Source organism: Mirounga angustirostris, unplaced genomic scaffold (assembly GCF_029215605.1).
Source record: "Mirounga angustirostris isolate CCGP_5_RB_7025 unplaced genomic scaffold, mMirAng1.0.hap1 SCAF_5, whole genome shotgun sequence".
In the NCBI taxonomy this organism is placed as follows: domain Eukaryota; kingdom Metazoa; phylum Chordata; class Mammalia; order Carnivora; family Phocidae; genus Mirounga; species Mirounga angustirostris.
In genome coordinates, this window is record NW_026991713.1 from 60,655,419 (window position 1) to 60,681,587 (window position 26,169).

Genomic DNA, 26,169 nt, shown 5'->3' on the forward strand with positions numbered 1-26,169 from the left:
GCAGGGGAGGCACCTGAATTCCTCTCTCCCAGTACACAGGGATCCTCAGGTATTTTTTAATTAAGCTGAGGAGAAGCAACAGGGACCCTCTGGAATGTAAACACGAGATAAGACCAGGCTCCTCTCCTCTCCAGGAAGCTTCCATTTTCTTTCTTCTAGGATGAATACCACATTCTTTCCCAGGAGCTAGTTTTGCTCCCCCACCCCCCTAGTTACTGCAGGTCATCCTCTGCGGGGTGGGGGGAAGGAGTCTGCCTCCCAAGTTCTTTCCACACCCCCTACCCAGCCTTTGTCTCCCTATTTGGGTCTTTTTGTATCCCTGGTGGCTGCGTAGTCTCAGGCAGGGCCTGTGCTTCTGGACCTGGAGGGGGACCTCCGATTTTAATCAATATATGGATATCTCTCGGGTTTGTGCTGTGGCTTTTTGACCCCTGCTATGGGCCTCTCTTCCCTGTCTCTTCCGGGACGGTAGAACCGGCGCCATCACTGGGCCAATCCGACATCCATTCGATAATTAATTAATACCAGCCAGCACATGGCACTGGGCAGCCAAAGTACTGGAAGAACAGCCTGGGCGGGCGGTGCTAATAAGAGGTGCCCAGAGGAGGAGAGAGAGCGCCTGCAGCCACAGTTCCGGGGAAGGCTTCAGGGAGGAGGTGTGGTTGCCTGGTTGAGGGAAGCGTGGCGTGCAGGAGAGAGAGGCCGGCGCAGGAGGCAGCATCGGAAGCATGGCTTCGGATCAGCTCAGCTGGAGCAGAGGGTTTAGAGAAGGAGGAGACTGGAGAGTTAAAGATCGGGACAACTATGGGGGTGGTGGGAGAGATGGAATGCAGGGATAAGGAGGCTGGGTTTTATACCTGAAACAATGGGAAGCCATTAAAGGTGTTTACCATTGGGGGAGGGATTGGTGATGAGGGGGCAGACGCAGATTTAAAGATAATTCTGGAAGCAACGTGGGGACTGTTGTTCAGGGCAGAGAGGCAAGGGTCCCATGCTCTCTTATCTCCCCCACAGATCCCCCCTCAGCTGGTGCTGTTGGCTCAGCCAGCCCAGGAGTCCCTGGAGCGAAGATCTGGAATCTGTGGGACTGAGGGAACCTCAGTGTGGGGACTCGCAGACATTGGGTCCACACTTGGCCAGGGGTTCTGTCCACAGTAAAGCTTGGACCTCAAAGCCTTTCCTGCCTTTCGGGTAGCACAGGACAGGATGAACTGTTCTGGGCCAGAGTGTCTGGCATCACCCAGGGAAGGGTTCGGGTAACTGTATGCACCTGACCTCTCACCTCAGCCTCAAGAGCAAAGGGGATGGTTTGGAACCAGCTCACTGGGTCCCTGGGGACACTGCAGAGGCTCAGTCCATCTACAGAGGTGCCCCAGAGTATCCCCTCCCTCTCCTTGTGATCCCCAAACCCAGGCTTCACTGACCCCCACTTTTCCTACCCTCTCCTCCTCCCTCAGGGGTCAGGTCTTGGGAAGAGTCCACTGGAATGCCAAGCCACACTGAGTCCTGGGGTCTCGGAGAATGTCTCAGAGACAGGGGGATGGAGGCAGTGACGTCTCCAGGATTGTTCCTGTAGGGGCATTGGCTGGACTCTTCGGCTTCTGTCTCTGGGAATCGGGGACTGTGCAGTTTAGAGCTGCTCTCACAGGAAGGGATTCATCCTTCTCTTTGTCCCAAGGCAGGCCGCTTGCCTTTCTTCATCTCCTGGTTCCCCTCCCCCCACCCCTACCTATCCATTTCTCCTTCAGGACAGGGCTGGAAAGATGGGGGATGCCAGACTCAGCTCTGAGCTTCGTGCAGGGGTGCTGTCTGCAGACCCTTCTGTCCTTGGGCAGGGGTGTAATTTGGCCCCTCTATGGCTCTGGAACCAGAGATGCCTCCATATATCTCTATCTCTCTATCTCTATCTCTATCCCTATAACTAGCATGCTTCCAAATGTCAAGGAAGAGGAGGTATTTTCATATTATTAAATTGATGTCCCCCCCTCCATGATCCCTAGGTCCTCTCCAAAAATGGCCCCTGCTTTACTTCTGGAAGGGGATTTCTCTGTGGATCCAGGCAAGTGACTCTCCAAGCCCTGACTTATGGTGCTCCCATCACCACTCCCTGCCCCCATCCTCTGCCCACCTACATTCCACTCATCCTTAGCTATCAGCAAGATGCCCACCACCTCCAGGAAGCCCCCCACCCCTTCCCCTGCATGCCCTCCTTCTCTGTATTTCTTGGTGCAGCTCTCCTTTCTGGTGACAAAACAGGGCAGACTCTGCTGGACCTTGGTCCCCTGTGGCTTCCTGTGGATGGGTTAGTCCGGTTTGCCTGGCCACACTTTACACTCCTCAAGGGCAGCAGCTGCATCTCCTCCTGGGTGGGGCGGGGATGGTGGGGAGAGAGGCTGGTATGATGGGTCAGAGGGAGGAGAGAGGTATGCGTGTTGTGTGTGTGTGTGAGAGAGAGAGACAGAGACAGAGATAGAGAGACAGAGAGAACAGGGGCAGAAATGCCCAACTGGAGAGGTGGTGAGGACATGGACTGTCCCCTAAACCCCTGCCAGCCCTTGTCACAACTAAGCCCCCACTGATTATATTCTGTTCTTTGGTGTATAATTTGCATTTTGTGTATTATGTGCATAGATGACTATAAGTTCCCTTCCCTTAATGGGCAATGTGCATCACATCCGGGTGCCCCAGAGGATGTTTTTTCTCTATATCCAGGGTCCGGGGTCCCCATGCCTCCTTGAGGACTGGGACTTGAGTTCCTGCCCCACTGTCTTCAGACCTGCCGCAAGCATGGAATTAGATGGCCCCATCTGGTAAGCCGGCAAGGGGTCTGCAAACATGGGGCCTCTCTTGAGGTTCAGCTTACAGGATCCCAGTAGCTGATACCCACCGAGTTCCTTCAGTGAGCTGCATGCCTTTCCTCCCCGCCCAGGGCTCTGAGGTGTGTTCATTTCAATGAAGACGAAACCCAGGTGACCTGTGTCTCAAGCTTTGGCTCCCAGGCCACAGGTATGCCTATGACCTGCTGTGTCCTTACAGCCTTGGGTCCTTACTGCACTGGTGTCCCTATTGGTAAGTTGTCACTGCCTGAGCTGTTGAAATCCCCCCCCCCCCACCTTATCTTCCTAGGACTCCTCCCCGCCATCAGCCCTAAGGAGCAGGCATGCAGGCTCAAAATCATTTCCCTACCAGCTTCAAAGCCTGGACTTCTGCTGCTCGTGCCCAATCCTTGAACCGAAAACCCTTGTGTCCAGATGACTCTTTTTTTCTGATTTTCAGAGTTTAGAAAAGAAATGTAGTGCAGGTAAAGTATAAGGAAAACCACAGTGGGGTATGAGGTGGCCCCTGGAATTATGGACGCAGACACATCAACATTTATTTCTACAGCAAAACTTAGGAATAGTCACACTGAATTGGAGATGTAAAAATTATAAATAGCCCATGTCAGGTTTTACATGCAAGTGAGTTACAAAGAACTTTTGGTCTCCAGAGCTTCTGGAATTTGGAATTGTTGGGGTAGGAGTTGAACAATAAGATACTGCCTTTGAAGGGTGATTGTGTGACTTGGTGGGAGTGTGAGTAAGTTGGAAGACTTGCTGAGAAGGGCTGGATGGGATGACAGAAGCCTGGAAGTGGGGGCACATGACAGAGCTCCAGGGGACCCCAGGAAGGCTTTGATTAGACCAGGGTTGTGACCATCCAGATACCCTTTGCCCTGCCAACAGAAGGATTTGATAGGTCTGAGGAGCAGAGTGTGGCTGGGCCCGGCGCCAGATAGGGCTCAAGGCAACATCACGGTGGGCAGCAGGCCTTTGAGACCTGGGCTGGGCAGAGCCATGTTCTGCAGGTAAGAGGTGACTTCCTTATTTAGGCCTGGGGCCTTGGGGCAGCCCTGGGAGTGTTGCAATCCTGGAGAGTAGCTGCAGGGACAAGACCCTTTTGTCCTGAACTTTTGGCTCAGCTCGGTTCCCTGTGTGCCTATGTTACTCCTGCCAGCTCAAGGTTATCTCCCTGGTGATGTACTGCGTGAGGCTTGGCATTCGCCCGCACATGCGCACTTGCTACTGCTACAGCCAAGAGCAGACTCAGATTTTCTGGAACCCTAGGAACATGTGTTTATTGAGTGCCTTCTATGTGCTAGGCGAGCAGTTGAGCCTCCGGGGCTACATTCTCTTTATTCTCTCATCTGGAATGCACGCCTCTCCCACGGCACAAATCCTAGCATCCCTGAGTTCTACTTCTGCCATGAGTCATGATCACCATCCTTTCTTAGAACGCCTAGCATTTACTGCCCTGCCATTCCTTGGCTCTGAATTCACCTCCTGAGCTTTCTCGTATCCTTGTCTTCCGTTTTGTTACTTGAATTTTTATTTGAATGCTTGGTGTTCTGAATCATTTAGGGATTAAGACCAAGGGTCTGCACCTAGGTCCAAGCTATCCCCAAAGTGGGCACCTGCCCCTCCTTCCCTGAACACGTGTGGAATGCAAGAGTGACCCCAGGGGAGGACTATAAAAGCCCTTCAAAGAAGAGGGGGAAAATGGTGCCGTGGGCCCATAAACATTTGCACTAAGCATTCCTAAATGACAGCAAGATTTACAGTTTTAGCACTTTCCCATTACAGAGGCCATTTCAGTGACTGAAGGGGACTGTAATTTCTGTATCAGGGAAAATTGGAAGCAGCCACCCGCAATAGCCATTGCACTGGGTTCATTCCACATGCTTGTATATTCATTCAATAGCTTTTGTAGCCGATAAGATTTTCCTCTGGCTAGAATGATTTAGGCCTGCTGGAAAGCCCTTGGGGTTTCTTAAAGCTGGGGGGGGTTGGTGGAGGGGGGCCACAGAAACGGGGAAGTTCAGCCATCCTCCCACTGTGTTCTGTTTCTTGGTACAAAGAAGAGCTACAGAGGGAGAAGGATGGCCAATGACAGCTTCAGATGTCCCTCGACTCACCTTTTTCCTCCTTCCCTTGGGTGTTCTGCCTGCGGAGTTCCATCCTGGTAGCTTATTTGTTCCTTTAGTTGTTCATTCAAAAGCTAATGAGAGGGGCGCCTGGGTGGCTCAGTCGGTTAAGCGGCTGCCTTCCGCTCGGGTCATGATCCCAGGGTCCTGGAATCGAGCCCCGCATCGGGCTCCCTGCTCAGCGGGGAGCCTGCTTCTCCCCCCTCTCCCTCTGCCTGCCTCTCTGCGTACTTGTTCTCTCTGTCAAATAAATAAATAAAATCTTAAAAAAAAAGCTAATGAGAGCTGATCGCTAACTTCAGAAATTTTGCTTGCCAGAATTAAACCCCTAGTAGCTTGAAATTGACCACCGTGGGAGTATTTACACTATGGGAATGGGAAAATGCTATAGGTTGGGGCTACTTTTTTTTTTTTTGCCTCCCCCTGTCACCCCCTCCCCGCCATTTATCGGTGACTTAACCTATGTTAGAGCTGTGCTAAGTCCCAGGAGTACAAAGGTGAACAAAGCAGCCTAGTCTTTGCCCACGGGGAGCTTACAGTCGGAATGGCACCGTGCAATATGGTAATCTGTAGCCCTTAGCCACTAGTCTCTACTGTGGCTATTTACATTAATTGAAATTAAATATAATAAAAAATAATTTCCTCAGTCACACTAACCATATTTCAAGTGCTCAATAGCCCCATGTAGTTAGTAGCTACCATATTAGACAACACAGATATTTTCATTACTGCAGAAAGTTCCATCATTGGATGGTGCCTAGAGACAGGAGAAGGAGAAGAGGAATGGGTAGGGCTGATGGATCATATATACCCAGACCCACACTAGACCTTCAAGATGAAAGAACCAAGTGCTCTGGTGCGGGGGTGGGGCGTGTCCCACAAGTTTCAGGAAATAGTATAGCAGTATTCTCCCTTACCTTACCACGTGGTATGCATGTTGATCTAGTTTATTCTACCCTATCCTATTCATTTTATTACAAATATGCTGGTTAATCAACTCTCCATGTTCATACCCTGCAATTTGAAAAACACTGCTTTGACGTCAGTGGGGGCGGGGCAGGGTGATGGGGGCAGAGCAGAGTGATGCAGGTGGGGAGGGTGTCCTGGAAGAGACCGCGGGGGTGGTGGGGAGAAGAAGGAAAGGGAGAGTGTAAGTCTGGCAAAGGGAACTAACTTGGGGTGGGAGCCAGGGGCCACAAAGAGCTGGAATTCACTCCTCAAACATGGGTTACTTTAAAGCTTCTGCCTTCCTGCCCTCTTTTGGCCTCCGCTGCCAGCCTTTTCATCTGGCCTTGAGTGTAAATCATTAGCTCTAGCAGTGGATACAAAGCGGGACTCAAACACAGGCATGTGTGGGAAGGGCCTGGGGGCAGCTCCTCGGTGTAAATGAATGGCTTCAGATCTCTCAAGGGGGTGAGTGATGGAGAAAGGTCAGCCAATTTGGCAGGTCAACCCTGCTGCCTGGGGTAGGAGGGGGTGGAGAACTCTGCGGGTTTTGAGCCCACGGCATTGCAATGCCTTCAAATCCCCAGTTTACTATAAACTACTCTGGCTGTAGCACCAGCCACTTCACCATGTTCTGATCAGGGCCTTTGGTAGAGACACCATCCCAAGACCCGAGGATCACTGAAATTCTAAGTCCTTGAGATGTTCCTAACTAGAGGACTGCTTTCCCAGCTCATCCCTGGGCAGGTGGGGTCGAGGCCAGCAGTGGAGCTCATCCTTACATAGTGCTCGGGACTCCCTCTGCCCAGGTTAGGAGAAGAGTACTCACTCACACATGAAATCTTACGAAAGAGGGAGTTCTGTGTATCTCTAGTGGGCAGAGTTGGTCTAGAAGGTTAGGAGGCAGATTTCAGCCCAGTAGAAGGAGTGATAATGTTCTAATAATTAACATGCCCAAGGGGGCTGTGCTGTTTTAAAATCTTCACACAGAAAAAGTTGGGAAGGCCAGAAAGAGGATTTCTACTTTGAGAGGCCAAATTTGAATCGTTTATTCATTCATTCAACACCTGTTTATTGACCACCTATTATATGCACTGTGCTAGGTGCTGGGGTTACAACTGAAGATGAAGCAGACAGAAATCCATAACATCCTGGAGCTGACACGGGTGGGTAGGTGGGGGGAGTGGGAAGAAAAGCACAAGGTGATTTGGAAGGCCTCCTATAATGTGAGGATTGTAGAATGTATGGAACTGGATGGAATTCCATGACTCACCTCCACCCACATTATTCTGGGTGATCTTCACAACCACCCTTCAAACAGTCAGAGCAGGCCAGGCCAGTGTCTCTCATCTAGTAAATGTGGGCTCAAGAAAGGAATGTCTTGGGGCACCTGGCAGGCTCAGTTGGTAGAGCATACAATTCTGGATCTCGGGGTAGTGAGTTCAAGTCCCACAGTGGGTGTAGAGCTCACATTAAAAAAAGAAGAAGAAGAAGAAGAAGAAGAAGAAGAAGAAGAAGAAGAAGAAGAAGAAAGAAAGGAATGTCTTTTTTTTTTTTTTTAAGATTTTATTTATTTATTTGAGAGAGAGCACATGAGGGGGGAGGGTCAGAGGGAGAAGCAGACTCCCTGCTCAACAGGGAGCCCAATGTGGGACTTGATCCTGGGACTCCAGGATCATGACCTGAGCTGAAGGCAGTTGCTTAACCAACTGAGCCACGCAGGCGCCCAAGGTATGTCTTTATGTCACTGATGAAAAACTGAGGCCCAGAGAGTGGCTGATCTGAGGTCACAGAGGTAGTGACAGGGCTGGGACTGGATTCAGATTTTAGAACTTGCCAGCTTTTCCCACTCTGATGGGCCATCCAGACCAGTGGAGGCCAGAGCATCTCTCTCCTTAGCTCCCTTCATCAAGGAGAACTGAGGCTTTCCCCAGGGTTGGGAGAGGGAAAAGGCACCTGGGCCAGGATGAGGGTACTGGCTTGGGACGGGGGCGGTCTGCAAAGCGCCCTTCTCATTCCTGGTGACCAATGGGCATTACCTTCCAGAGGTTATATGGCAGGCCTTCCTGAGAGGGAAGGGACAGGGGCAGTTATGCAACCTGGGAAGAGAACACCTGAATTCTGGTGAGTGCTCAACTACTTATGATAACATCAAGCCCCACGAAGCACTTATTGTGGGCTAGACAGAATCCTAAAACTTTGCATATGTTAATTCATTTAATCCTCTCAACAACCCCAAGAAGCAGGCACTATTTTAGCCCTATTTTAGGACAAGGGAAACTAAGCCTGGACAGGTAATGAACCCGGCCACAGTCACCCAGCTAGTGAGTGGCTCACCAGGGATTTGAGCCCTGGTAGTCTAGCCCAACGTCTGTCTCTCAGGGGCTCTGGCCTCGGCCACTCCCAGGTCCGGAGCCCATCTTCCTCCCTATTCCCTCAGCGGGCTTCTGGCCATCCCGCTGCCCTAGGCACCTGCCTCGCCCTCCCCGTTGAAACTGACCATATCCGTGGCCTCCTCCAAGGCCGCATTCCTCGGTGGGTGGGCGGGGGCCGAGGGGCGGAAAAGAACTGGAAGAACCTGAAAAAGCTTTGTGTTGGGGTAGGATTCCCCTTAAAGCCACAGCCAAGGTGGGAGCGGATAGGGTGTGGGGAGGAACCCAGGGAAGGCGCCAAGGCCCGGGATCGCGGGGAGCGCGCGGCGAGGCTGGCCCAGCTAGAGCCGGGTTGGGCGCGAAGCAGAACCCCAGATCTCAAAAATTCTCCTACAGAACCGGCCGTGGAGCAGGGCCTGTCGTTCTGGCTCTGCGCCGCCCGCCGCCTCGGCTCATTTCCGAGCAAGCCGCGTGGGGAAGCCGCATTCCTGCCCGCGCCCTTCTTTCTCTCGCGCTGCGTCCTCACACCTTTGGGAAGCGGCCCACGGTGGACCCAGGGGGGCGCGGCCGCCCCCTACCCGTCCCCCCACCTCCACGCGACCCCAGGGTGCTGGCCGGGGGCGCCTGGGTGTCCCCAGCCGCGAGGGTTCAGCGCCGGCCGCCCTTCGCGTGGCTGGGGTCTGGCCCCCAGGGCAGGGCTGCCAACCTCCCGCCGCCGCTTCCCCAGCACGCTCGCCTCTAGCTGAGGGGTCTCCTGGTTTCCAGCGTGTCCTGAGACTCCTGGGAAAACCCAGGGTGAATCCCGGGGCACCTGCAACCTCCCAAGCAGGCTCCAAGCCCAGTGTGGAGCCCGACACGGGGCTTGATCCCACGACCCAGAGATCATGACCCCAGCCAAAATCAAGAGTCGGAGGCTCAACCAACTGAGCCACCCAGGCGCCCCTGAGAATTCTTTACATATTCTAGATACTAATTGTTGTAAGATGTGTAGTGTTCAAATATTTCCTCCTAGTCTGTTGCCTGTCTTCATCCTCTGAACAGTTTCTGTCACAGAACAAACGTTTTTAATCTTGAAGAATTCCAGCTTACCAGTTTTTATGGATCTGCTGTTGATGTCAAGTCTAAGAGCTCTGCCTAGCTCTAGATCTCAGATTTCTCTGTTTTTTTTTAATGTTTTTTTCTTATAGTTTTATAATTTTATGTTTTACACTTAAGTTTGTGATCAATATTGAGTTAATTTTTATGTAAGGTGTGAGACTTCCGTCAAGATTTTTTTTTTTTTTTTTTTTGGTCCATGGATGTCCAGTTGCTTTGATACCACTTGTTGAAAAGGCTGTTTTCTCCATTGAATTGTTTTTATGCCTTTGTCAAAAATCAATTTGGCATATTTGTATGGATCTCTTTCTGGGTTCTCCATGGTGTTTCATTGATCTATGTGTCTATCCCTCTGTCAATACCATACAGTCTTGGTTACTATAGGTGTATATTAAGTCTTCAAATCATGTAGACTGATTTTTCCCACTTTATCGTAATTGTTTTAGCTATTCTAGTTTTTTTGCCTTTCCATATAGATTTTAGGATAATTTTGTTTATATCTATAAAAAAATCCCGTTTCATTGCCAATTGGTAATTTTTGTCTTCTCTCTTTTTAAATTTGTCAGTCGTGCTAGAGTTTTGTCAATTTCATCTTTTCAGAGAAATAGTTCTTTGTTTCATTGATTTTTCTCTGTTGTTTTTCTGTTTTCAATTTTATTGATTTCATTTTTATTATTTCTTCCTTCTGCTTGCTTAGGGCTTATTTTGCTATTCTTTTCTAGGTTCTTGAGGTGGGAGCTGAGTTATTAATTTGTTGACTTTACTTCTTTTCTTTTTTAGATTTTATTTGTTTATTTGTTTTAGACAGAGAGGGGGCATGGGGGCAGGATGGGGAGGAGCAGAGGGAGAGGGAGAGAATCTCAAGTAGACTCTGTGCTGAGTGCAGACTCTGATGCAGGGCTCAATCCCACAACCCAGAGATCATGACCTGAGCTGAAACCAGGAGTCCAATGCTCAACCAACTGAGCCACCCAGGCACCCCTACCTCTTTTCTAACATAAGCTTAGATTGCCCTCTCAACACTGCTTTACCTGTGTCTCACAACTTTTGATATGTTGTATTCCAATTTTCATTCAGTTTAATATATTTTTAAATTTCCTTTGCAATTTCTTCTTTGATCCATGGATTAGTTAGAAGTGTACTGTTTAGTTTCCAAGTGTTTGGAGATTTTCCTGTTCTCTCTGTTGTTGATTTCTAGTTTGGGTCCATTGTGGTCAGAGAACACATTCTGTATGATTTAAATTCTTTTCAGTGTTTTGAGGTTTGTTTTATGGCTCAGGATATGGTCTGTCTTGGTGTAAGTTCAGTGGGCATTTGAAAAACATGTGTATTCTGCTGTTGGTGGTAGACTGTTTTATAAATGTCAATAGATCCTGTTGGTTAATGGTGTTTTTGACTTCCTTTATATCTTTGCTGATTTTCTGTGTAGTTGTTTTATCAATTGTTAAGAGAGACATGTTGAAGTCTCCAACTATAACTGTAGGTTTGTCTATGTCTCCTTTCACTTCAATCAGTTTTTTTTTTTTTTTTTTTACTTTACGTATTTCACAGGCTCTGTTATTTGGTGCATACACATTAGGATTGCTATGTTTTCTTGGTGGATTAGCTTTTTATCATTATATAATGTCTCTTTCTACCTCTGGCAATTTTCTTTGCTCTGAAGTTATCTGATATTAATATGCCACTTCTCCTTTCTCTTGATTGATGTTTTCATATTATATGAAACTTTTCTAAACTAATATTTTATTTATTTATTTGACAGAGAGATAGAGAGAGAGAACAAGTAGGCAGAGAGGCAGGCAGAAGGAGAGGGAGAAGCAGGCTTCCTGCTGAGCAGGGAGCCTGATGCGGGGCTCGATCCCAGGACCCTGGGATCATGACCTGAGCTGAAGGCAGCCACTTAACCGACTTAGCCACTCAGGTGCCCCTCATATTATATGAAACGTTCAACTTACTTATATCATTGTATTTGAAATGAGTTCCTTATAGATAGCATATAGTTTTTTAATCCACTCTGCCAATATCTGTCTTTTAATTGGTATATTTATACCACTTAATGTGATTATTGATATATTAGGGCTGAAGTCTACCTTTTTATTTTATTTTTCTCTATTTGCTCTGTTTTTCATTTCTTTTTTCTGCCTTCTTTTGGATTGCTTAAACTTTTTTAGAACTACATTTTGCTTAGTTGGTGGTGTTTTTTTTTAATCTTTTTTTTAAAAGACTTTATTTATTTATCCGAGAGAGAGAGATTGAGCGATCGATCACGAGCAGGGGAGAAGGGTAGAGGGAGAAATCATGAGCAGGGGAGAGGGGTAGAGGGAGAAACAGACTCCCTGATGAGTGGGGAGCCTGATGCGGGACTTGATCCCAGGACCCTGGGATCATGACCTGAGCCGAAGGCAGATGCTTAACTGACTGAACCACGCAGGCGCCCTGGTAGTGTTTTTTTTTGCTTTAAGATTTATTTATTTATTTGAGAGAGAGACATAGCATGAGCAGGGGGAGGGGCAGAGGGAGAAGGAGAAAGAATCCTAGGCAGACTCGTGCTGAGCATGGAGCCCAATGCAGGGCTCCATCTCATGACCTTGAGATCATGACCTGAGTCAAAATCAAGAGTCGGATGCTCAACTGATGGAGCCATCCAGGAGCCCCTAGTTGGTAGTGTTTTTGAGTGTAACTCTTTGTATAGATTTGTAAATGGTTAAAATGTTTTCTAGCAGTCACATTTATTTACTTAGTAAACTCTACTCCCAATGTGGGTCTTGAACTCATGACCCCAATATCAAGAGTTGCATGCTCTACCAACTAAGCCAGCCAGGCACCTCACTAGTAGTCATATTTACAGTAAAGCAATAAGAGCGGGCTTTAATAGACTGCCCACTTAATTTAAAACTAGAACCCTATGATCCGGTAATTACTGCCAAAGATTCCTGTGGGTCAGACCATTCTGATTATTGCTCTGACCCTGTTGCGTTTTAAGGTAACCATACCCACTTTGCTTCCGGTGGTCCACTGTTGCCACCTGGCCTCTGCCATGCTGGGATCCCATCATTGCTATCAAAATCAGGAAGCCTATTTCCATAGCAGCCCTTCCATCTTCATCCCCCAGCATACAGAGAAAAATTAGCACAGTACTTTTTAAGAATGCTGTGCTTCTCTTAATGGTATATTTCCCAATGCCTCAGTGAAGGGAATTCGCTAGGCCCTCTTGGGGGAATTATTCAGGGGTGAGTGAATAGATAGTACGCGATAAAATCCGTTCCAACATTCCTTTCTTGCTACATCTTTAGATTCCTTCCTCTGAATTATGCAATAAGACTTCTCGTATCTCAGCTTCATTTATTGTATGCTACTTCTGAGACCAGGTTTTATTTTTAATTTATTTTTTAAAGATTTTATTTACTTATTTGACAGAGAGAGAGAGAGCACAAGCAGGGGGAGTGGCAGGCAGAGGGAGAGGGAGAAGTCGGCTTCCCACTGAGCAGGGAACCCATTGTGGGGCTTGATCCCAGGACCCTGAGATCATGACCTGAGCCAAAGGCAGACACTTAACCGACTGAACCACCAAGGCACTCCTGAGATCAGGTTTTAGCTAATCAACTAAAGAAAGAGATAAAATCATTCCCGGCTGCTGGAGCCAGCACACTGAGTTTGAATTCTCCAAATCCATATAAGTAAACCCATATAAATAAACTCAGCCCAATAAAACCGTGTCTCCCAAATTCCCCAAGTTTGTGTCTATATAAACTGACAAAATCTTTACAATTGTTTTTGGCTTGTGAGTCTTCTCTAGAGTCAGATTTTGTACTGAGTCGTTTATTACATGTTAACTATCTCAGGTGAAGCCCTTACAGAGTCTCCAAGGAAGACAGAACCAGTCTCATTAGACAAAGAAGACAAAGAAAGAGGGGCTGCCTCTGCCAGTCAGTGAGGTTTAGCATGGTCTGGGCATTCAGCATCCTCAAGTATATCCCAAACTTCTTTTTCCCATTCTTAGGATTCCTCCTCAATGCCTTGGCTTTCATATAAGACCTGGTTGTGATTCCAACTTATCCTGCAGTGTCAGGCTTCGGCTCCATCAGCCCTGGGGCTACAGGAGTTGAGAGATTCATTTAGGAAGTCTTAGAAGCAGCCTGGTCCTCTTGAGCCAAGAATATTTTTTTTATTATTACCATATGATCTATTATTTGTTTCAGGGGTACAGGTCTGTGATTCATCAGTATTACACAATACACAGCGCTCACCACATCACATACCCTCCTCAATGTCCATCACCCAGCCACCTCATCCCCCCCACCTCCCTCCACTCTAGCAACCCTCAGTTTGTTTCCTGAGATTAAGAGTCTCTTATGGTTTGTCTCCCTCTCTGGTTTCATCTTGTTTCATTTTTTTCCTCTCTTCCCCTATGATCCTCTGCCTTGTTTCTCAAATTCCATATATCAGTGAGATCGTATGATAATTGTCTTTCTCTGATTGACTTATTTAGCTTAGCATAATACCCTCTAGTTCCATTCACGTCATTGCAAATGGCACGATTTCATTTTTTTGATGGCTGCATAATATTCCATTGTATATATATACCACATCTTCTTTATCCATTCATCTGTCGATGGACATCTGAGCTCTTTCATATTTCATCAATAGTTTGGCTATTGTGGACATTGGACATTGCTGCTATAAACGTTGGGGTGCATGTGCCCCTGCACATGCATCACTACCTTTGTATCTTTGGGGTAAATACCCAGTAGTGCAATTGCTGGGTCATATGGTAGCTCTATTTCCAACTTTTTGAGGAACCTCCATACTGTTTTCCAGAGTTGAGCCAAGAATTTAAAACTTGGAGCTTTCCTTTCCCTTCTCTAAGCTCACCAGTGTAGCCAAAGCGGCCAGACCACCCCAGAGAACCCTTGATTTCCTTTTTCCCACTGTAATGGTCTATCTTAACAGGTGTGTAGTCTGCCCAAGATTTACCTTCAAGAGGCCAGTCCTTCCAGGTGGCCCCAAGTGGTAAAATAAGTTACGGTTTTGCCATTACATGTAGTTACTGAGACCTCACTGCCTTCAGACCCAGCCAAGTACAGCCACGATGGAAAATAATATGGAGGATCCTCAAAAAATTAAAAACAAAACTACCATAGGATCCAGCAATTCTGCTTTTGGGAATATAGCCAAAGGAAATGAAAACACTAACTCGAAAATCTATCTGCACCCCCATGTTCATAGCAGCATTCTTTACAATGGCCAAGACATAGAAATAACCTGGGTCCATCGTGGATAAATGGTTAAAGAAGTTGTGGCATGCATATGCAATGGAATATAATTCAGCCATAAGATTGAGGAAATCGTACCATTTGTGACAATGTGGATGGAGCTTAAAAGCGTTATGCTAATTGAAATAAATCAGAGAGAGAAAGACAAATACTGTATGATCTCGTTTATAAACCAAAACCCAAAGCCAAACTCATGGAAAAAGAGATCAGACTTGTGGTTGAAGTCAGAGAAAGAAAGAGAGTTGAAGATGCACAGCTGGCTTTGCAGATAGGGCCACAAGCCAGAGGATGCAGGTGGTCTCTAGAAGCTGGAAAAGGCAAGGAAATCAGCTCCCTGTAGAGCTTCCGGAAGGCACGCTGTCCTGCTGACACCTTGATTTTAGGACTTCTGACCTCCCAAACTGTAAGATAATAAGTGTGTATTGTTTTAAGCCACTAAATTTGTAATTATTTGTTACAGCAATAATAAGAAACTGATAACACCTTCTAACTCCTTTTGTTTGTTTGTTCGTTTGTTTATTTATTTTTAAAATAAGCTGAGAGCATTTCTTTTTCTTTTTCTTTTTTCTTTTATTTATTTTATTTTTTTTAAAGATTTTATTTATTTATTTGACAGAGACACAGCAAGAGAGGGAATACAAGCAGGGGGAGTGGGAGAGGGAGAAGCAGGCTTCCCGCCGAGCAGGGAGCCTGATGCGGGGCTCGATCCCAGGACCTGGAATCATGACCTGAGCCGAAGGCAGACGCTTAACGACTGAGCCACCCAGGCGCCCCTGAGAGCATTTCTTTTTAAAAAATATTTTATTTATTTGACAGAGAGAGAGAGCACAAGCAGGGGGAGCGGCAGGCAGAGGGAGAGGGGGAAGCAGACTCCCCGCGGAGCAGGAAGCCTGATGAGGGGACTTGATCCCAGGACCCTGGGATCATGACCTGAGCCAAAGGCAGATGCTCAACCGACTGAGCCACCCAGGTGCCCCACCTTCTAACTCCTGATTCCACATATCTTGCTCTATTTTTTCCCATAATACTTACCTAATATACAATATAAATTACTTATTACATTTATCATTTGTTGTCTGTGTCCATCTGCTAGAATATAAGCTCCGCAGGACCAAGGATTATTTGTCTGTTTTGTTCACCACTGTATCCTTAGCTCCTAGAACAGTTTTGGCATATACTAGGGACTCAGTAAATATTTATTGAACGACTGATTGAATGAATGGGGTGAGTCAGAAACAAAGATGGGTGCAAAATTTCCTTCTGTGGAAAGCTGTACGTTCCTCTACCATTATAAAAGTTAACAAAGAAAATTTTTTGGTATTTGTATTAGTAATATATGATTCAAAAGGTACAAAGGATACACAATGGAAAGTTAATCTCCCTCCCACCTTTGCTTCTCCTTACACTAATTTCTCTCAAAGTCAATCATTAATTTAATTAATTTAATTAATTTAATTAATTTAAATGTCTTGTGTATTCTTCCAGAGAGCTTTGCATATACAAGGATATATACATATGAATATATATATTTTATCTATCTATCTATCTATCTATCTATCTATCTATCTATCTATCTATCTATCATCTATCATCTGTCGTTTTTGTCTTTAAAAAAACCCCAAATGTCAGTATATGATACATGTAGTTCTGCACCTTCCAGTAGCATTTATTAATTTAGTATCTGGGCTGGATTGCGCCTAGACAGGGAATGGATGAGATGAAACAGATGACTCCGTATTGCTAATTTTCCCCTTTGGCACTCAGGGGACAAAATGAGCTGCCCCTCATGAGGTCATCTTTTTTTTTTTTTAAAGATTTTATTTATTTATTTGAGAAAGAGAATGAGAGAGAGAGAGCATGAGAAGGGGGAGGGTCAGAGGGAGAAGCAGACACCCCGCTGAGCAGGGAGCCCGATGCGGGACTCGATCCCGGGACTCCAGGATCATGACCTGAGCCGAAGGCAGTCGCTTAACCAACTGAGCCACCCAGGCGCCCTGAGGTCATCTTTCTGAGTGGGAGATGAGGAGTTTTGCCTGAGAGGCCTTGAGCTTTTCCAGGAGTGTGCAATTTAAAATAGACACATGCATGCCCTGTATCAGGAGGGAAAGCCAAGGTGCTGACTCCGGGTACAGCTGGGATCTGAGTCTCCCCTTTGCCTGCCTATTGGAATCACCAAAATCAAATGTTAACACTTGCCGGGGGGCCTGGGTCCTCACCCCAGAACAACTGCATCGGAATCTTTGCAGATGGAACCTGGGCCTTGGTATTGTTGGTAAAATACCGCTGGTGATTGGAATCACAGCCAGGGCTGAGAACCCCTGGGTTAAGTTCTAATACACGGAAGAAAGAGCTTGGGACTGGGAATTGGGTGATGTGGTTTTGTGCTTTAAGATCTAGCTCTGTGGTCTTAGACAAGTCACATGATCTCTGGGAACCTCAGCGCCTTCTTTTCTGAGCTAGGGCCAGTAATACCCTCTGCCCTGCATAGCTCACAGGATTGTAATGGGGATCAAATGCATTAGCACCCTGGGAACTGTGAGACATTTTCCGATGGGACGGATAGTCATATCAGGTGCGTGGTCTTGGGTTACTCTGGTCGGCTTGACTCAGCCACAAGCGCTGCTTCGGTTCTGCCAGGGGCTTTCTGTTTCACCCTCAGGCAGGTCCGCATCCCATAACGGTCGCTTGCAGTCCCACATCGGGCTGTCTGGCCACCAGTCTCTCTGTTTTAGGGGCCCTAGGAAGGCTGGATTCCTTCTGACTAAATTACAGTGAGGGCCAGCCAGGGCCGTGCAGGTCTTTGTGGAGGTGGGGGTGGGACCCTCATCGGCTCTGGGGCTTCTGTGTGGTCTGAGAGAGCACATTCAGTATTACATTTACACATTTGGAAAATGGGTGCACGGGCAAGAATACCACTCTGATCGCTTTCCTAAAACAGATCTCAGGGAGTGCCTGGGTGGCTCAGTCAGTTAAGCGTCTGACTTTGGTTCTGGTCATGGTCTCAGGGTCCTGGGATGGAGCCCTGCATCGGGCTCCCTGCTTCTCCCTCTCCCCTGCCCCTGCTCATGCTCTCTTGCTATCTCTCTCTCTCAAATAAATAAAGAAAATCTTAAAAAAAAAAAAAGTTAAAACAAAACAAAACAGATCTCAGGAAGTAAAACTCAACCACTTGGTCCCAAAGCTTTGTCTCCTATAGACTCCTACCTACATAGATAGGGGAGGAGGGTGTGGAAAAAGTAGAGACAATGGGAACGAGAGGTGGGACAGGTGACTGTTGCAGTTATTCAGGGAAGGTAGGCTTCAGAGGGGTGGGAAGCCCCTCACTGGGGCGTCTTGCTTTCAGCTAGGAAGTTTTCCTCTGAGTAATAGCACCCAGGAGCCCAGAGACAGCCAGGGTCCCTGCTCACAGAAGCTCCAGGTCACTTCTTTGTAACTTGCTCAGGAAGCCGCCCTGGCTCTGTTTCCTTCACAGCCTGCAGGGCCCTGTGGTGCTGAAGACTTCCGGCCTGTCCTTCCAGGGGGCTCCCCACCAGCTTCAAGGGCTGCCTGTCCCGGCACTGTCCTCGGGGCCTCCCACAGACAAAGTGCCTCAAGTAGTGCTGTCTTTAGCTCTTCTCCACCAAGGACCCCATCGTTTTAGAGATTGCAGAGTAAACACGCTGTATTTTAGGTAAAAACTGTTTTTCATTTTAGTATATGTGCTGCCGAAGCAAGCATGAAACTGTTTTTCATTTTGATCGAAGATTCACTATCCTGGGATCTTCATGCATCACCTTTTCACTTTCCTGACTTCTCCCCGCTATGACCTTCCTTGCAGGCTCTACCCAGGCCCAGGACACTTGTCACCTGCTAGCACGCTATGTTATGTTCCTTTATCTGTCTCCTGTCACCAGAATATAAGCTCTGTGAGGATAGCAATTTTGTCTTTTTTGTTCATTGGTGTATCTCTCTTGCCTGGAAGAGTGGCTGGTACATAGTAGGTATTCAGTAAGTTTTTTTTTTTTCGAAGAAATGGATAAAAATACATACTTTTTTTCTCCTTAGATTTTACTTTTTTAGGTAATCTCTACACCTGATGTGGGCCTCGAACTCATGGCCCTGAGATTAAGAATCGCATGCTCCATGGACTGAGCCAGTCAGGTGCCCCAAAAATGCACATACTTTTGACCATTAGGCTGTGAGCTCGATGAGGTAGGGGCAATACCCACTTTGTCTACCACATAGATATTCAGCACCCTAGCATAGGGCCTGGCATAAAGTAAGTCCTTCTTGAATATTTGTTAATATGGTTGCCCGGCACACCATTTCTAGGAATTTGTTCTATAGATCTGCTCACGTATTAGTGCATATTAGTTACAGATATTAATAGCATATGAGTTAACATTAATCACAATTTTTTTTTGCAAAAACCAAACTACTGGAAACCAAGATGTTCATCATGAAAAGATCTGGGTTAGGTAAATTTGTACTCTACACACCGTAGTATTGGCAGCTGTTAATAAGAATGTACGATGTATAGATTAAATATAGTAGCCCTTCACTACCAAACAGAAGTTTTCTGTTGCTGAGACCTGAGAGAAAACCATTCTGGGGATCGTTCTGAAAATGATCCCAACGGCATTCCTATAGAGATGCAATAAGTTTTAGGTAAAATGATGTCATATTTTGTATGATGTCACTCAAACTAGATGGAGGACTAATTACTAAGGCAAGGGTCAAGAAAGACCTCGTTTCTCAAATTGGTTTGGTGACCATGACTGGACATGACACAGATCAAGCTTCTGATTCTTGGAAGCATTTGGAGTGTGGTAATTATTCTTTGTTACAGATTAAGAGAAATGTATGTGGGTGCCTGGGTGGCTCAGTTGGTTAAGCGTCTGCCTTCGGCTCAGGTCATGATCCCAGGGTCCTGGGATTGAGTCCCACATCGGGCTCCCTGCTCAGCAGGAAACCTGCTTCTCACTCTCCCTCTCCCCCTGCTTGTGTTCCTGCTCTCGCTATCTCTCTCTCTGTCAAATAAATAAATAAATAAATAATCTTTAAAAAAAAAAAAAAGAGAAAATGTATGTGATCTGGACATTCGGCTGGTCAATGGGTAGGAAAAAAGTCATTGAAATTGTTAGCAAAACAGGAGAGGTGACAGAGTGCATAATCATTGCAATTCTGTGCTTTTCCCCTCACTAGTGGACTAACAGTTTCCTTCTGGAAAATGGAATACGCATATGGATTCCAAATGGAGGTAGAAGAGATTCCACGTTCGTTCAACTGGGTGAAAAAAGCGAGGTAGGTGTATGCATAGTGATTGAGAAAGGTGTCCAGGGCATGCTGGGAGATAAAGAAAGAAGGGTTTGAGAACTCGAGCTGTAGAATAGTGTGTCCGTACAGATACAAAGTAAAATGAAATGTGTTCGTGTATGTCCAGTTTAAGAAATTATTTTACAGAGGTTACCTCTGGAGTGGGTGGGAAATATTTAATTTTATTTTCTTCTTTCCTTTTGGAATTTGTGCATGTTACTCTTACCCCTTTTTTGATTCGAAAAGACAAATTCTCATCAACCGTTCCCTCCTCTTTCTGAGAAGGTGAGTTCTCAGAAGAGAACGCAGACCTTCCCTCTGGCCAACCTCCCCTCCCCCTATACGAAACCCCTGGGGTCAGCGCTGATTTCTACCTGATCAGAGGGAGGACTCCTGGGTCAGAGCATCTATACACAGTATGGAAACAGCCAAGGAAGACACGATGTGACCTCTGAACTTTTTATTGGCCTCCTGCCCCCCAAAGGGTACCCTGCTTCTGCTGCCTCAACGCCTCAGAACTTTGGTGTCGTTGGTCTCAGACACCACCTTGCCGTCCACCATCCTGCGGGTGGTGGTCTTCTGGATGGTCTGCATGGAGCTGCTGCTGTCCAGGGCTTCACTGAGACTGTTAACAGAAGACCAAGCCCCAGTTATAAACAGCTGTGCAGAGTAGCAGGGAGTCAAGGAAAGGGAAGGCAAAACCCCCCTCCTGATCCCTGCCTTTATCTCCACATTCTTGTGACCACTTCCTCCATAAAAGGGAAACCCAGAGCCAAACTCCACGTGTGCTCTAAGTATGGCTGGGGCAAGATTTAGTCTCTTCTCTTCTCTTCTCTAGATGGGGAGTCTCTGCCACTCTTACTCCCTTGGGAGACGCAGGAACCCGCACAGAGCACCATCCCAGTGCTCTGTGGACCCCGATGAACGGCACATGGTGGGGCTTACCAAAGAGGCTTTGGGGAGAAGTGTATCTCCACCCCGGCTTGTGAGGGTGGAAGGAGGGCCCCACTTACCTGAAGTCCTCCCCGTCTTCCAGCAGGCGACGGTAGGTGGCGATCTCAGCCTCCAGCTTGACCTTGACATTGAGCAGGGCCTCGTACTCCTGGGCCTGGCGCTGCCCCTCGGCCCGGGTCTGGGACAGCTCTGACTCCAGGTGCAGCAGGACCCCATTGAGCTGCTCCATCTGCATCGCGTAGCGGGTCTCGACCTCCCTCAGGCTGTTCTCCAAGCTGGCCTTCTGTGGGGGGATGGGGGGCGGGGAGGACCGGGTGAGCCTCGAGATGGAGTGGAGGGAGAGCCTCTGCCAGTTTCAGCAGAGCAGTCCAGATCCCATCATGGCTCATCCCTTCACTCTTGGAAACTTCTTGGAGAACTTAGGGTGTGCCAGGTACTAAGGTTTTGGGTAGGAGCACCGGGTGATGCAAAGAGAAACTACTCTTTCTGAGCACATGACTTAGGATGGAAGGGGTAGGATCTGGGCTGAGACAGGATTGGGTCTGAGGCTGACAGAGTTCAGGGCCAAGAGTAGCTGGAGCAGGTGAAGTGAGGGCTCTTACCAGGTTTCTCATCGAGTCCAGGTTGATCTCTAAGGACTGGGCCGTACGTCTCAGCTCCGTGAGGGTCATCTCAGCCTCTCCTATCTCCGCGGTCTGTGTGGTGACCACTGAGGTGCTCTCCTCAATCTGCAGGGCGGGTATAGTCCTCAGGTCCCTCCTTCTCTGTCGGCTTCCCTCCCACCCCCTCAGGCCTCTGTGCCTAGCCTGGCCCCCATCCCTTCCCCTCATGCACCTGCTGGGACCAGTACTTGTCCAGCTCCTCTCGGTTCTTCTGAGCCAGCTCGTCATACTGGGCCCGGATGTTTGCCATAATCTTGCTGAGGTCCTGAGATTTGGGGGCATCCAACTCCACGGTCAACCCAGAGTTGGCAATTTGGTTTTGTAGACCCTTTACTTCCTAAGGGAGAGAGGAGCAGAGTGAGGGGAGACTCGGGCTCAGAGCTCCAACAAAGCTCCTCCTCTGCACCTGGCTCTCGCAGGAGGCCTGGGGATCAGCTGGAGAAAGCCACGGAGAAGACTCTAGGTTTTATACTCTGGGCAATGCCAGTTCTGGGTTTTCTACTCCCGATGAATAAAACGTCACCCACTCCCTGCCCAAACCTATCACCCACAGGTGGTTTCTCTCTCCTCACTTCGCTCTGTCCCTCCGTCTCTCCGCCCTCCAGCTCCACCTGCTCTCACTCCTCCATCAGCCCTCACACGTGGTGCTAGCTGCTTTTCTCTTTTGTCCTCTCCTCACTTTCTCACCCATGTCCTCTTGACCCCATCACGCTGTAATTCAGGTGACCCACTGAGTGTGGCAGCAGTCTGGTTAAGAAGAGCCCAGTCTGGTAGTTCTAAGTGTCCCTACAAGCTACTTCCAGGTGGCCTGTCCCGTCTATTCCCCCCACCCAGACTTGTTTGGCCTCCTTGTTCCTGGCCTGGCCAGTGGCCCCTGCTTGCCTCCTCATGGTTCTTCTTCATGAAGAGCAGCTCCTCCTTGAGAGCCTCAATCTCTGTCTCCAGCTGCAGCCGAGTGACATTGGTGTCGTCAATGACCTTGCGGAGCCCATGGATGTCACTCTCCACAGACTGACGCATGGCCAGCTCTGTTTCATACCTGTGGGAGTAGAGGCAATCAGAGGGACCTCATCTCTGACCTGGGACCTTCTCAGCCCATGCCACCTAAGAGCGCCCCCACGGCCACAGCAAACCAGCACCCGGAGTCAGGATCAGGTGGTAATCCTCTGAGCACCGTTCTCAGTACTTGGGGGACAATATTCTTAAACTGGGTTATATCAGTTTATAAGTTGAGGGAGCCTAACTCTTATCCACCCAGCTCTGACCAGAGCTGAAGATCCCACTGTGAGCCCCCACCTGACCGACCCAGCCAGGAACAGATGGTGCTTGGCTCCACCCTCAGCTCCCTAGCACCCCCCAGGCTTACTTGACTCTGAAGTCGTCAGCAGCAAGACGGGCGTTGTCAATCTGCAGGACGATGCGGGCATTGTCCACAGAACTTGCAAAGATCTGGGGGATTGTAGACAGGTGGCTCCATGAACGGGAAATCAGTGATGGAGTGTGGTGAGTGTGGGAAGGTGTTGTGTGTATGAGTGAAGCCTTTCTGGTCCCAAAGAGGTTCTCCTTGCACGCCTACCCCCTTCCACCTGTGCCCCCTCACACTGTTCCCTCCTTTCCTGGAGTCTCAAATTCCAGAGTTCCCACCGCCCCTTCTTTGGGGCCTCTGCTGGCCCGCCTGCCCTGAAGTGAGTCAGTCCTCTCCCTGGCCCTCTCCTGACATTTTTTTTTTCCTCCTGCACCTGCTCACCTCCCCTTTGTTCCCCCCATTGGCCCCTCCCACAGGTAGCCCTCCTGTTTACTCTTAGATGACTCAGCCTTAGCCACATCCGCTTAACCCTCCAATTGTCCTGATTTGACCAGAAGCCAGAGTGTCCAGGTCCTCTTTATGGGGTCTTGTCACACCTTCCATGCTGTCTACTTCCTCTGCACCCCCCCCCCCACTTCCCGCCATTTCCTGGGAAAAGGCCCTCCCATGCCCGGTCACCGCCCTTGGGGCCCCTGTGGCCTGGGGTATGCATGAAAATCCAGGCCATGGCAACCCCCTCCCTGTGGAATAGGGGGCAGGGTGGAGATAGAAAGCGGGAAGGAGCCAAGGCACCCCACCCTATTAAAATTCCTATCCTTGGGGGAGGGGGAGGAGGAAGCGGGGAGTGGGTAACAGGGAGGTCAAACACGGCTGGGGATCAGGGTGGTCCCCTTACCTGAGCCCTCAGCTCCTCGATGGTCTTGAAGTAATGCCCCCAGTCTCTGACCTGGGGTCCCTTCTTCTCCAGGTGTTCCCGGATTCTCATCTCCAGTTTCTGATTATCAGCCTCCAGACTCCTCACCCTCTCCAGGTAGGAGGCCAGGCGGTCGTTCAGGTCTTGCATGGTCTCCTTCTCGCCCTGGATGCCCCCTATGCCGGCCAGACCCCCGGCCATCCCCGCGGCCAGGCCCCCGGACCCCCAGCCGCCCCGGAAGCTGGTGGAGCGGGATACGGAGATCCGGGAGCCTGAGCCCCCGGCGCCTGCATAGACGCTGGCCGCGCTGCTGACCGGCGGGACCCGGTGGCTGGGCGACTGCACGGGGCCCAGGGACCGATAGTTGGAAGAGAAGGTGGAGTGGGTGGTGAAGCTCATGCTGTTCGGAGAGTAAGACCAGAGGCCAGGACTCAGGCTCGGGCCAGGAAGGGTGCCAGGTCCGCGACTGAAGTTATATCGCGCCGAGGGAGGGGGTGGGGACCGGCCCAGGGAGGCCCCGCCCCCGCCACCAAGTCCCCGCGCTCAAGGTTGGGCCACAGGTGGACCGAGGCGGGAATTCGCGTCTCGTTCCCGGGCCTCCCCAGCCTCCCTCCCCCCAGCACCCCCAGCAGCTTCCTGCCAAGGCCACCCTCGACCCCCCCAGAAAGGGGGTGAGTAACCTGGATGGACCAAGGCAGCAGGTGGAGTCGGCCCTTGAAGTGTAGTTTCGGAGCAGGAAATGACGTTGTTATGCCCCCCTCCCCTCAGGTAGAGGAGGTCCTGGCAGGTTGGAATTTGGGGGTTTTGGGAGATGAGTGAGTGAAGTCCGGTGTGAATCTCTGTAATTATCCTCAACCTACAGCCCAAGTTTCCACCAACGGAGAGGATCTTGGGTGGGGGGGATCCTAGAGTCCCAGGAGGTCCCAGGAGTCCTGGGGAAGAAAAGTTTGGGGCTGGAGAAGAAGAGTAGCTCAACCCTGAGCCTCAAATCTGCTGGTTTACACACCCGACCTCCCCCCCCACACACTTGGTTCCAAACGTACCCATGTGCACATGTTCACTAGCACAAACTCACGCCCACCTCATATAGATGTGTATTGTCAAATACCCACAAACACATTCACTCACCAAGTATGTTCAGACTCCTGAAAACAAACTGATTCTCTGAACGCCCTCCCTCTTGCTCTTCTCCCCTCCACTCACTCCCATGGAAGCCTGCCCTCAGCGGGACACTTTGTGATTTCAACAGGGGACACTCTTCACTTCTAAACACCCGTGTGTCAGCCTTACTTACACCCTTGGGTAAACAGATACTTCCTGAGCACTTCACAGTTCAACAGATATTTGCTGGGCACCGACTGCGTGTCAGATCCCGCTTGAGTTGCTGCTGGGAGAACAGCGGTGACTAGCAAGAGACTGAAATCCCTCACACAGACTGCGACGTGTCCCACACGGTGCAGGGTCTGAGGCGACAGCCATGTACGCCTAGAAATATTCCAGCTGAGACTCAGCCCTTCTGGCCAGCCCCGTCCCCATCCTTCCTAGGATTTTTCTGCAGGTCCCCGCCTTCCCCTGCCTCTCCTCCAAAAGCTCTCTGGATCTCAAGCTGGTCCCCAGGGAGCTGCCTCCTCCAGGAAGCTCACATCAGGACGTCGGTAAGAAGGATGGAAGTAAAAAAGTTCCCACTGCTCCCTGCACCTCTGAGGCTGATGGCCACCCCCTGCTGAATGAACTGGGGAATCCTGAGGTACAGGGCCTTCCAGTCTGTCACCACGAGCAGCTTGTTCGGCAGGGCCTGGCCTTATACACTTGTTGGTGCTCTTTGCTCTGGAGTGGGCCTATTGATTCTTATCGAGCTGCCAGCTGAACCGAAGAGATGGGGGCAGACATGAGAGCCGGCCTGGGAAAGGAGGGGGTAGAGCTGGGCCAGTGGACCCACCGGAAGGAGGCACAGCTCAGACGTGGGGCTTGGCCCTGGAGTCTCCCAGGCCCCCCACCTTCTGCTGGGGAAAGCCTCACAGTGCTCAGTGGGGGCTGGCCAGGGGCAAATCAGGCCCTGCTGAAGGCCAAAAGGCAAATGGATGCAAAATAGCAGGCAAATAAGTGCCGCTCCATTTGCATGGCAGGAGAGGTGCCCGCCCGTCAAAAGGGTTTCTCCCGCTTTCACCTTCACGTTCCCCTGCGGGGTTCCAGAGTTGTCATGTTGGGCAGAATTGCACAGTAAGATATGTAGATTGTATTGCCTTTGCTGTTTTTGCTAAGCCTCAAGTCAGCCAATTTGGGTTTTTGGCTAGCTGTGTGACCTTGGGGAAGTCACTTCACTCTGAACTTCAGTTTCTTCACTTATAAAGGGAGAATAATAAAGCCTATCCAGTCTATTTCCTTGGGTGACGG

At 49.1% G+C, this 26,169-nt stretch overlaps 1 protein-coding gene and 3 long non-coding RNA genes across 7 annotated transcripts in view; 3 read left to right on the plus strand and 1 right to left on the minus strand.

Annotated features, from left to right (window-relative positions):
* LOC135364425 (uncharacterized) overlaps nucleotides 1-2,348 on the plus strand; it is a 32,436-nt gene extending 30,088 nt beyond the window's left edge. For all 3 annotated transcript variants that reach the window (XR_010411514.1, XR_010411513.1, XR_010411515.1), the window contains one exon: nucleotides 1,015-2,348. This is a non-coding gene — a long non-coding RNA (uncharacterized LOC135364425). The remainder of the gene's footprint in view (nucleotides 1-1,014) is intronic.
* Nucleotides 2,349-2,417: 69 nt separating this feature from the next.
* On the plus strand, nucleotides 2,418-4,792 carry LOC135364332 (uncharacterized). Its single transcript, XR_010411212.1, has 3 exons — nucleotides 2,418-2,810; nucleotides 2,930-3,006; nucleotides 3,127-4,792. It is a non-coding gene; the product is annotated as an uncharacterized LOC135364332 (long non-coding RNA).
* An 8,833-nt stretch (nucleotides 4,793-13,625) lies between these two features.
* On the plus strand, nucleotides 13,626-20,960 carry LOC135364426 (uncharacterized). Of its 2 annotated transcripts, none has more exons than XR_010411516.1 (3): nucleotides 13,626-15,048; nucleotides 19,830-19,928; nucleotides 20,779-20,960. It is a non-coding gene; the product is annotated as an uncharacterized LOC135364426 (long non-coding RNA). The 2 variants fall into 2 exon arrangements; XR_010411517.1 differs by lacking the exon at nucleotides 13,626-15,048 and adding an exon at nucleotides 17,393-18,315.
* KRT18 (keratin 18) lies at nucleotides 20,386-24,262 on the minus strand. Its single transcript, XM_045867884.2, has 7 exons — nucleotides 23,758-24,262; nucleotides 22,923-23,005; nucleotides 22,439-22,595; nucleotides 21,729-21,893; nucleotides 21,497-21,622; nucleotides 20,954-21,177; nucleotides 20,386-20,565 (listed from the first exon to the last, which is right to left on the minus strand). The coding sequence occupies exons 1-7, from the start codon at nucleotides 24,172-24,174 to the stop codon at nucleotides 20,445-20,447; spliced, it is 1,293 nt and encodes a 430-aa protein (XP_045723840.1). The 5' UTR covers nucleotides 24,175-24,262; the 3' UTR covers nucleotides 20,386-20,444.
* Between the last annotated feature and the right edge of the window lie 1,907 nt (nucleotides 24,263-26,169).

What these genes read in the sequence shown, in the direction of transcription:
- KRT18 (XM_045867884.2), bottom strand. Translation starts at nt 24,174, where the DNA reads ATGAGCTTCACCACCCACTCCACCTTCTCTTCCAACTATCGGTCCCTG. An exon ending in GCTGACGACTTCAGAGTCAA is followed by an intron (nt 22,596 to 22,922) that starts GTAAGCCTGGGG and finishes CTACTCCCACAG; the next exon opens with GTATGAAACAGAGCTGGCCA. An exon ending in GAAGACGGGGAGGACTTCAG is followed by an intron (nt 20,566 to 20,953) that starts GTAAGTGGGGCC and finishes TTCTGTTAACAG; the next exon opens with TCTCAGTGAAGCCCTGGACA.